The 11,721-nt window shown below is 37.5% G+C and overlaps 1 protein-coding gene across 1 annotated transcript in view; it reads right to left on the reverse strand.

Annotated features, from left to right (window-relative positions):
- The window catches only part of timeless (timeless circadian clock), a 55,345-nt gene that overhangs the window by 35,632 nt on the left and 7,992 nt on the right, over positions 1 to 11,721 (reverse strand). Inside the window, exons 3-7 of the mRNA XM_016523303.1 lie at positions 7,122 to 7,209; positions 6,825 to 7,001; positions 6,518 to 6,735; positions 6,125 to 6,228; positions 5,773 to 5,942 (exon numbers count right to left, since the gene is read on the reverse strand). Coding sequence (XP_016378789.1) covers positions 5,773 to 5,942; positions 6,125 to 6,228; positions 6,518 to 6,735; positions 6,825 to 7,001; positions 7,122 to 7,209 — 757 coding nt within the window. The remainder of the gene's footprint in view (positions 1 to 5,772; positions 5,943 to 6,124; positions 6,229 to 6,517; positions 6,736 to 6,824; positions 7,002 to 7,121; positions 7,210 to 11,721) is intronic.

Genomic DNA, 11,721 nt, shown 5'->3' on the forward strand with positions numbered 1-11,721 from the left:
GAGCTGATGGCAGGGGGCGGTGGATATTTGTGGCGGTCAATGTGGATATTGTGGATGAGTTCTTCTGTGTCATCACGTTCTATTAGTTCTACAGCTTCAGTTTCGGAACTTTCACGCTTAGTAACACATACAGCTGTTCCCTCACCACAGTGCACCAGTGAAAAGGGACCCCTTTCAAACAGTGTCGCGTTCCGAACGTTGTTTAAGCGATGTACACCGGTATTGCGGTATTTTAAAAATTCATATCATAACAAAAATAAACACCGGTATTCGGTATGAACCGGTATACCGCACAGCACTAGGATGTGCGCATCAAAATCAGGAACCGGTGCACAAATTTTAAGTCAGGAGACTTTAGGGAGTACAAGCATGCCCAATATGAGCTCCAAAAATCCATCATGGCCACCAAAAGGGTATACACCCAGAGACTTGAGAGCTGCTACAGGGAAAACAACACAAGAAGAATATGGCAGGGAATCCATTTCAATTACTAACTACAGGAAAGATGCAGTCAGAACTGTGATCCAAAATGCCTCTCTAATTGATAACCTTAATAGCTTCTTCGCCAGATTTGACCAATACAACAGAGACACTCCCTTAAAGGCACTCTACAACCCAGCGGAGACTGCACTCCAGGTAACATACACACAGGTTGTTAGTAGGGCTGTCATAAAAAAATTAGAATTTCGAATAAAAATCCACATTCGAATGCAAAAACGTTGCATTCGAATTTTAGGTGTGCGTTAAGGAGGCAGCCTTATCAGTGGTGCACGAGATGTGATGACGATGTAAGTGTCATTGCATTTTAATGTTTTTGTTAGCCTATCCAGTTGAAGCCAGTAGATGTGGCGCAGCTACTTTGTGAATTACAAATATTGCGGGAAAAGAGAACATCAATGCGGAGAAGATTAGGCAATGTAATTTATTTTATTCCATTTCCTAAATCCAACCAAAACAGAGTAAAATGTCCCTAAGCATTCAATTCCAATCACAATGAAGACGAAAACTTTCATTTTCTGGTTGTCATACTCTAATTAAGTTACACTTTTTTAATCTGCTCAAGCAGAACGTTAATGTCATCTTGTGCTTCAGCAAGGTATCTCTGGCTAAAACTAGCTAACGTTAGCGTTAAAGTTAGTGAGTCCATGCTAACGTACAAACCTAAATAGCGAACTGTTCTCACGTCATGTACCGTGCAGTGAAAGTCAAAAACACAAAGGAACGTCTATATTAGAGTGCCTCTCCATATTAATCTGGTTAAAAGTAAATTAATGTAATCTTACTCTGAGTTATATGAATGGTGTTGATCCGGGATGTTGTCATTGCGATCGTGACGACCGTAACATAATTCTCCCGTTTGCATTGTGATCTGTATTTTTACATATTTATTTTAATATCTTTTATATATCCCTCCATGGCATATTTAAGTCCCACTTGAAGGTCCATCTGTGTCCCAAATTTATCAGAAACACCTCGCAAGAGTGTAAACATTGCTGATTTGCTTCCGCTATAGTTCGCCAGCATTTTTCTTTGTTCTGTCGTGGTAGTCCCTTGATGACACATCATACAGGCAGGAGTACTGTTGCCACAGCTCCACGAACCTTTCCTCCATCTCATAATTCCACCTAGCAGCACCATCATCTCTCTTTCGTTTTGCCATGTTTGAAACCTGTGTATGAAAGAGCTTCTGTGCTGCTATTGGTCAATGTCACCAATGTGACCGAACTCGTCGTGGACGACGGAAAAAAAATTAAACATGCTAGTCTTTCTGTCGTGATGTTGTGAAGCATCACAGACACGGAATCGGTTGTACACGTGCTGAAACGATGGAATCGTGCGTCCCGACGCCCATTGTCGTTTACGAATCCCCACGACACCCTACGTCAAGCAAATCGTGGCAAAATCGGGCTAAAATCGTGTAGTCTGAACCGGGCATAAGTGGGTGTACACAGGCTACAATCTAAGACATCACAGGGCCCGTTTGTATAATAGCTTCTTTCCAGCCACTGGGAAAGAAGTACCACACCCCACATCCCTCTCTCACCCTGGACAATTAGTATTCCCCATTTCTATGGAAAATTATTATCCATCATCCTATCACCTTTTCACACTTTGGACAATGAACTACCTCACTGATCAATCACTGATCAATCTCTTTAACTTATATAATGTTTTGTTCAGTGACTGACCATGTACAGTATGACCATGCATAACGGTGTCTTAATCCACGTGCATTCTCATCAACCATGTACAAGTGTATTATTAACCCATGTGCATTATCTTTTCACTTCTGTCAAACAACATGAAATATTTATCTAATATTATTTATGTATAGTCCATAATGGGCAACAGATGTTTTCTTTTCTTTTCTTTACAATGTGAAATAATATTATAATGTGCAATATTACTTTATTTACTACTTCATATAATGTGCAATATTACTTATTTATTTTACTACGTTATTTTTCTATAAAGCTGACTCTGAGAAACGCACAAGAATCCCACCTGTACTGTACTGTACCTGTGCAAATGGCAATAAGCTTAAAGAAATGCCCCTGGCCCTTACCAGGTGTCCCCCTCTTGCCTGAAATGCTGTGCAGACAAGATAACGGAGCGAGGTCCCGCCAGGCTTTAAGCACTATAATCACTGTTCCTAAGAAAGCTTGCATCTCAGGGCAAAACATCTACAGACCAGTTGCCTTAACCTCAGTAGTTATGAAACACTTTGAGAGGATGCTATTACCATACCTGAAAGTCATTAAACGCTGACTGCTGGATCCGTTCCAGTTTGCCTGAAGACCAAATAGGTCTATGGATGATATACTGAACATGAGACATCCTTCACTTTAATCTCAGTCAGCTTACTGTACCAACACTAATCTTTAACTGGATCATTAAGTTTTCTCACCAACAGAGAGCAGAAGGTGAAGAACTAAAAAGAAAGCACACCAAGAAAGCACAGCAGAGGATGCACTTTCAATTAAGGAAGCACAACTTGTCCAAAGAAAATGTTGTGCCAGTCATTAGGGCTGTCCCAGACTAAAGATTTTCCTAGTTGACCATTAGCCATTCATTTGTCAACCAATCTTATGTTTATGATGTTAATTTAATGTCTCATCATGTATTTCGCTCTGCACTTTCAGAGAGGTGTGGGACACGAGCAGGACAGAGACCAACTCTTGTCTAACATTTTTGTGTGTTCTTCCAATGTTCCAAAGCAGCTGATACTTGTTGTGTAAGGTCATAAGAGCAAATGAGTGAAGATTTGGGAAAAGAAACAAGAGATTCCATGTCCAACGGAATAAATCATGGAATATTTTGAAATATAATTTGTAGAAAATAAAAATAATTTGTAGAGTGACCAGATCACAAAACATTTAATTAATGCACTCATGTACCTCTCTCATTCGGCACAAATCCAAATGTTTTCATGTCTGCGATGTAACATTTAATTCCTAACCTATTATTTATTTTGTAAACAAAGCTTTATACTAAACTTGTGTCATCATATTCACCTAAAACAGCATTCAAAAACAAATGAATAAATATACAGCAGCCAAGTTAACAATCTGTCCATCAGAGACTGCATGACTTCTCTACTTACCAGTTTTTTTGTTTGTTTTTTTGCTACCAACCAACTAATTAAAATTTGGTTGACTAATCCTCTTCTTGTCATCTACCATTAAGTCAACTATTAGGGGGCAGCCCTACCAATTATACAGGGCCACTACTGAATGTGTCCAGTGTTAATCAGTGACTGTATTGTAAAAGCAAAATCACACTTCAACGAAAGACGCAGACCAACGTCGACTGACACCAGATTATAGTATGTCACTTCTCAGACATTCCAAGACCTAACAAACACAATTTTGCCATGTTCAATCAGCAAAAACAAGCACTGACCAATGCCAACAGAAATGGGTAACACATGGGGTAACACACTGATCCAACAAAACCCGACAAATTTAGCTATTTATCTGTTGGTGCAGAATGTGAATTAGCCTTAACTTTGCCACACAACTGGACACGTCTGGCAAGTGAACAAAAACATTTACTAGCCAATGGCAATTCTAATCCCAACGTGTACATAGAGGGTTGAGGAAACATGATGAATTTCTGATGCTCAACAGCAATTGCTCAACTCAGTTTGTAAACAAATATGCTATCCCCAAAATACTCATAGATCATTAAATGTTACCTTATTTTTTATATCCTAATAATATTGAAAACTCTGCAATTAAAACAAAGAGACAATACTATTAGTTAAAACTATATTTTAAGTAAATTACTGTAGACAGATTGAGCATCTTAATAAATTAATCAATATAAGAGTAACCTGAAAGGCAGTATTTGACAATTTGTATATTTTTACACTGTTAATTAACAATTATTAACATCAAAATACTCCAATAATTAACAGCAAAATACTCCAATTTAATTGTGAATGTAAAATGCTCTGCTCTATGTTTTTACAGTTTACTGCATGTAATCTTCGCAAACTTGTTTACTGTAATTTGACAGAATCCACATAAAAACTTTGTTGCCAGACTTTCCCCCCCCTTTTTAACAGTGTAAATTTATCTTAAAAACAGCTTTTGGAAAAGAGCATTTTATGAGAATCATTTTAACACATGAACCAAAAATAGTAAAACATTTTGCTTTGTGCTGTCAATTGTTTAAAAAAAAAAAATCAATCACATGTTTCTGTAAGTAATCACGATTAATTGCATATTAATATATTTATATTGTCATAATTTCACAATGAATCTCCAGATTAATGTAGAAACAACATAAAGATGGTATATTTTAAATGTTTAATGGCATCTTTTTTACTAAGTAGCCTATTATTAAAGAAGGCCAGTATAATTGATACAAATACTGCTACTGATATCTCTATTAAATGCATTTTCCCTCAATTTCTACCATTAATTACAGCCATTCAGCATTACAATATAACCGAAAGCCATTATTTTAAACATTTAATAGGCTTTGAAAACAACAACTTAAATCAATCTTTACATAAACTATAAATTGTATATGCATAAACAATAAATTGACTATATATTAATCATTATTCAAGCACCAAATGTTAACCAGCAAATGATGCCAGCGATTAGATGATTCCAATGAACTGTTGATAATATCAGGCATCCCCGGTGTAGTATATCTACATTCGTTTTAAAATATTTCCTTGGATAGGCAGAACATTTATGTTTGTTGTTTGTATTCTGGCCTCCTGAAGTCTTTGCTGCTTAATTTAATAAATTAAATAAAAAGCTTTTTTGATGAAAAACCTGTGTGATGGTGTAAATGCTGAGACAGGAAAATAGACATCACAAGCCTATTTTTGTCCAGTGTCATTGTCCTGTTCACAACAGATGCAAACATTCAGTAATAAATAATAATTCAGCAAATAAAGTTTTTTTTCCTGCCAAAACGTATGTATTATTTAAGCTGTAAAAGCTGCTCTCATCAAATTCATAAATGTTTTAGGGGTTACACTGATGCCCATAACGTGATGTGATGTCAAAAACACAATACATAAAAGCAAGCATTATTGCAGCTCAAATGGTAGAATACGACGCTAGGTCATGGTTCAAGGGAATGCATGAACTACATTAAATTTTGCCTATACCTTGAATGTAAGTTGCTTTGAATGAGTCTAGCAAAAGCATAAATGTCAATAAATGTAAATTTCTTCCCACATATAATTTTAACTTAAAAGTGGTTCAGCTTATCCAAAGCTAGTATCAAATCAGTCTCAGTTCTCACCTGTACAACCAGATTGTTTCGACCCTTGCAGAATCTCTCCAGCATCTTCAGAAACAGATGTGTGGACTCCACCAGATCTCTGAGAAATGAGTGTGGCTGCATTCGCTCATCATATTTACGTAGGAGAGTAAGAAAAATCTCCCTGAACTCCATCAGATAAAAGATATTACCTGCACCAACCAGAAGCAAACAAGTGACAGAGATGAGGAACAAAAAGATGAGTATACTACCCAAATATTAAACAAAACTCACAGAGGAAAAAGAAACATTTCAAACAGTGGCAATGATCTAATCTATTATTTTAAAATAAGCAGAGAGAGATATGTAGAAAATAAGCAGAAAAAAAACTTACTCTTTATGACATTGGAACTATGTTGGATGTTTTCATCCTTTGAGCGATCCATTTCATTTACTGTCAGCAGCAGTTCCTGATACGCCTTCAGAGCCAAGTGCATCCTGGAGACAGAAAACAACCGATCAATATAAGTGGCCTTTACTTCACTAAGCTGTATTAACTTTTTTTTAAATGGTCAAAAATGCAGATGTTGGTTCTTATGGTTCAACAAGACTTAGTTTCTAACATGGAAGTTATGTTAGGAAAAAAAGGAAGACATTTTTTAATAGCAATTTTTAATCGCAAATGTCTAAGCAGTTTCCTATTGCTCAGTTCATTTAACTTTTTTCAATTTCAGCAACACCACAGTTCCCAGAAAAAGCTTTAACCAACAGAAATTACAAAACCAACCTGCGAGACCAGGATGTGGCATCTTTCCGGTCAGTGAGCATCATCTCATAGTAGTTGGTGATGTTCTTCTCAATGAAATGAAAGGTGCGGTTGGATATGGTCTCAGACACCACATCCGGTCTGAAGTTCTGACCACGGTTGAAGGCCATGAAGAATGTTATAGCCCAAAGATAGTATGTCTCATCATGCTGCTGGGCCCGTTCACGGATCAACCCCTCCTGCTCAAAAAAACAAGGTATATTGATGGGGAAAACTCATTTAGACAGAGACATTTGAGTTTCAGTTATGTGGATGTTGTCTTACTCACCTTCACAAGGTACATAAGTCGATTATAGCAGTTCTCCAAAAAGTCGATGCAGAACTCACGCAGGAAGAGACGTACATTCAACGCTGAGCGTCGTTGACTCTCTGAGTCTCGAGCCATCTGTTTGCGTTTAGGTACACGCCTCACGGGCTTACCCACATCATGAGAATAGTTCTTAAACTTTAGTTTTAAGACATAAAAAAAAAACAACATGTTAATGAAAGTGAGGTGGTAAAATGTGTTTGTTTTTTTAAAGACCATTGTAATTTGAAAAAGTTTATGTTTTAAAGTGATACTTACATTGTGAAGTCCTTGGTGAAAAATCACATCTTTCTCTCCAATGGACTTCAGCCCTTGAATGACATAAGAGCCACGGAAACGAGAGTGTCTGGCAACAAGAGACAAAATGATTGTTTAGTTGGTTTATGAGAGGGGAATATATGAAACGATATGAAATGAAAAGATATACATTTTCAAAATTGTTTCTTAATGATATTAGTTCAGCCTTTAATCAGTGCAACAGAGATTCAACAAATAAATAGAGATGCACCGATCGACTGGCCTGGGACTGGAATCGGCTGATTTTCCGCATGCTTGGCCCGGACCGGTGACTAAAATAGTTGATGAAAATAGTTCCAATCAAAGCCACAGCAGAACTGTTGTGTGTCTCTGAGAAACACAGCAGCGTTTTGTTACTGAAAGAATCCACTTTTGAACGTATTGAGTCATTTGCCACCACCTACTGGTGGTTTGGTTTCATTTTTTAAAAGTATAAAATTGCATTTTTTCCCCCCCCAACATGTCTTATTTCTATGTTCAAAAAAATTATTTAAAACATTAATCTTATAACATTAAGCATTTGCAATTTTGTGGTGCAAATTCATTTATGGCACCTCTCAGTTTCATTAAGCAGTCTGTGTAAATACATCTAATGCCACTTCAGATGCAGCCTCTGTGTTTCTTCTGCAGTGGAAAGATGGAGTTTGTTGATACTGATATCATTTGAATGGTAACAACTCTACAGTGTCTTATTATTCTAACTGAATTAAATGATACAATGTCAGAATTTGATGAGAAAGATGGCATTTAATAAGGTTAGAAAAAAATTGCCCATTTATAAACAGTGGAAAATGTTACATACAGCAACTCATTTTAAGTCAATTGTTATTTCTACTTCTTTCAAGTCACAGAGCACTTTATTTTGAGAGTTGTTTAAGTGAGAGCAAAAATAATTCTTTTGAACTTCATGCTTCCATTTTGTTGCAGCCTATCACCTCCAGGCCAACTAACACATTTTTTAGAGGAGCTGGATGTGCTGCCGTCCTCAATTGTAGTTTTTGGTGACTTCAACATATACTTGGAGAAGCCTTACACTGCAGATTTCCACTCTATCTTGTAGCTTCATTTGATATTTAACAGCTCACCACCACAGGTACTAAAAGAATCTGACCTCCTTTACACAAGCAATTGTAACACAGAAAACATTTTGGGGAAACCTCAGCACCATATCCGAACTTATTTTGTGTGTGCCATCAATTACCCTGCCAGTTTCTTTTAGATTAAACCTATGCTCCCTTTTATCCACCCACCTTTCCTTTGTTGTGCCATCCTCTCTTCCCTCCCTCACCAAATTCTCACAACTGGATGTGAAGTGCTACAGACACTTTATGCTCCACTTTGACTTCTTGTCTAGACAATATTTCCTCTTTCCTCCAGGTCAGCATGTGCTGCTCCCTCTAAACCCAAACTCAGGACAGCAGAGAGAAAATGGCTTTAATCTGCTTTAATCTTTTTTCTATCAAGGTCCACACTGCCAAAACTTGAAGAAATTCAAATGAATTTCTTCACACAAAAAAATCAACAGCACTTCAGACACATGTAAACTCTTCAAAACATCTAATCCAACTCACTCTTCCTCTCCAAATTATCCAACCATAGCTGCACAGAACTCTAGACTGCCTGGCGGACATCTCGGCATGAATGAAAGAACATCACCTACAGCTTAACCATACAAAGACAGAGCTTCTCATCTTCCCTGACACTCCCGGCTGTACAGCACAATTTTACCATACAGCTATGGTTGATAACACAAATCCCATCAAGTTAGGTCAGAAATCTTGGGGTTAATCTTTGATGACCAGCTGACCTTTAAAGACCACACTGCAAGGACGGCACGATCATGCACGTTTACATTGCACAACATCAGGAAGATCAGCCCCTTCCTAATGGAGCATGCTGCACAATTTTTCATCCAGGCCCTTGTCATTCTAGGCTGGACTGCAATGCTCTTCTGGCTGGACTTCCATCATGTTCAATCAATCCTCTGCAAATGATTTAGAATTCAGCAGCAGCATGACTGGTCTTTAATAAGCCTAAGAGCCCAGGTCACACACCTGTGTTTATCTTTCTGCACTGGCTAAACACTCATCAATTTCAAGACGACTGCACACAGAACTGCCACGGGCTCTGCACCCTCCTACCGCCAGTCGATCTTATCTCCCCTCCAGAAGTCTAAGGTTGGTAAGAGCCTCGTGGGACCATCACACAGGCACAAAATCAATTTCCAGAACTTTTTTAATTCACTGTTCTTTGCTGGTGGAACAATCGTCCCAACCCTATCCAGTATGCAGAATCCCTTACAATATTCAAGAAACAGCTGAAAACATCTCTTCCATTAGCACTGTATCCTACTGAGAAAAAAAAAAAAAAAAAAACTCCTCTAATGTTTTCACTATTCCTTAATCCATCTCTGTTCTAGCTTGTGCTATTTTAAAAGATATTTTGAAATTTTGCATTACTATCACTATGATGAATCGCTTGTTGTATCGTAAATTGCTTCAGATAAAAGCATCTGAAAAAAGAATAAATATAAAATGGAACATGAAAGACTATATACTGGCTACCAACATTTTTAAAAATATCTTCGTGTTCCATAGAAGAAGAAAAAAGGCATACAGATTTGGAACAACAGGGTGAGTGAATTAATTTCAGGGTGGACTATCCCTTTAAGGGTCATGAAACCCAGTTTCAGCAGCAGTTAGTTCTCACCACAAAAGCAGGTGTGGTAAGCTGTGGAGTGGAGGCGAAGGGGGGAGACAGACAACACAACAGCATCTTTCATCAGTTTTATTTAGCTGTCAGTGAGTTAAAAGCATCAAAGCTTTCCAAAAATGCACGCTGCAATTCACAATTATACACAACAAAATGAACAATTATACACATAGTTTTGTAAACTCACCATACAACTACACAAACACACATCCTGTGACAACATTTACATAAGCTGTTTAATCGGTTATATCAAGTAGCTGTAAAAACAGTTTACACTCAGATTGTGGATGAAACATGTTCACGTCAGAGACTCAATGGTATATTGAAGAGAATGTACGCCATGCAGGAAATCTTACAAAGCGAAAACACTCACTTTTGATCAATGAACACTCATTGAATGCGATCTCATAGTTTAAAGCGTCTGTCATAGGAAATCAACATGTTTTTTCAGGTATAATTAAGCGAAGCAAGGAAAGAACAGAAACACAGATGAGTCATCGCTGTAAGAAATCATCCTGAGGTTGACACAATGAAGAATTTAAACCCAGAAGATGAAAATGGCATGACAGCAAGATGGCGGCCGTATCAATCAAATGATGTTATTTCCTCTGAGCTCTTTTTATATTAATTATATCATTTATATAATATATCAACTAGTAGCATGCCAGTTACTATCTCGGACAAGTCTACTACTGTGCGGGTAAAGCTGCATTCCACCTCTAAACTAAGAAGAACTTTTAGTAACACCTAGTGTTTTATATGGAGGACCTGGATAATGTTGAGAACACTCTTACCAAAGAGAGAGCAAACTGTCTTCTCCACCTGAGACGGCATTTAAAGAAAGAAATTAAACAAAAAATTACAGATATCGTCCACCACCTAGGACCAAACTAACCGAACAGAAGCCCCAGAGCGACAATTGTCCAATTTTCAAGAAGAACTACAGAACTGAAGCAGTATGCACATACGCAGATCACGAGCATATATGTATATGGCAATACTTAGACATTCATTCAAAGGGAAAATTATATTCAGTAAAGCACCATACATCATCATCGTGTCAGGACTGCTTCCCACGTATCGACGAGGACACGAAAGGTTCAGTAGACTTTTTGCTTTAAATGAATGGTTATTGTCATGGTGTAAAGAACAGAAACTGCTCTTTGTTAATAATTGGAATCTTTTCTGGGAGCGTCCTAGGCTTTTTCGCGCTGATGGCCTGCACCCTAGTAGAGTCGGAGCGGAACTCCTGTCGTACAACATCTCCAGGAAGCTTCGCTCCATATGACTAGTAAGCCAATTCTCAAATAACCGCTATGATGGCTTTTGTTCTACCCGCTTAAATGATAGAAGTTCTTGCGCTGTCCAATCTATAAAGACTGTGTCTGTTCCCCAAATAGTGAGGTCAAAATATAAATTTAATGCAGGATCTAGAAAAAAATCTGATCGTGATTAAACCAGAAAAATTTAAAATAAATGAACAAAAACCATTTTTAAAGTTTGGACTCCTAAACATTAGATCAAAGCAGTTATTGTAAATGAAATGATCACAGATAATAGTTTTGATGTACTATGCTTGACTGAAACCCGGCTAAAAGAAATCTATCGCATCTCTTGCTCTGGCTACGGTGTATAGACCACCAGGGCCGTATACAGATTTCCAAAAAGAATTAGCAGATTTCCTCTCAGACCTATTGGTTACTGTTGATAAAGCTCTAATTGTCAGAGATTTTAACATTCACATTGATAATACAAATGATGCATTAGGACTTATGTTTACTGACCTAATAAACTCTTTTGGAGTCAAGCAAAACGTCACCGGGCCCACTCATCGTTTTAATCATACGCT

This window comes from Sinocyclocheilus rhinocerous, unplaced genomic scaffold, assembly GCF_001515625.1.
Source record: "Sinocyclocheilus rhinocerous isolate Xijiao unplaced genomic scaffold, SAMN03320098_v1.1 scaffold2285, whole genome shotgun sequence".
NCBI lineage: Eukaryota > Metazoa > Chordata > Actinopteri > Cypriniformes > Cyprinidae > Sinocyclocheilus > Sinocyclocheilus rhinocerous.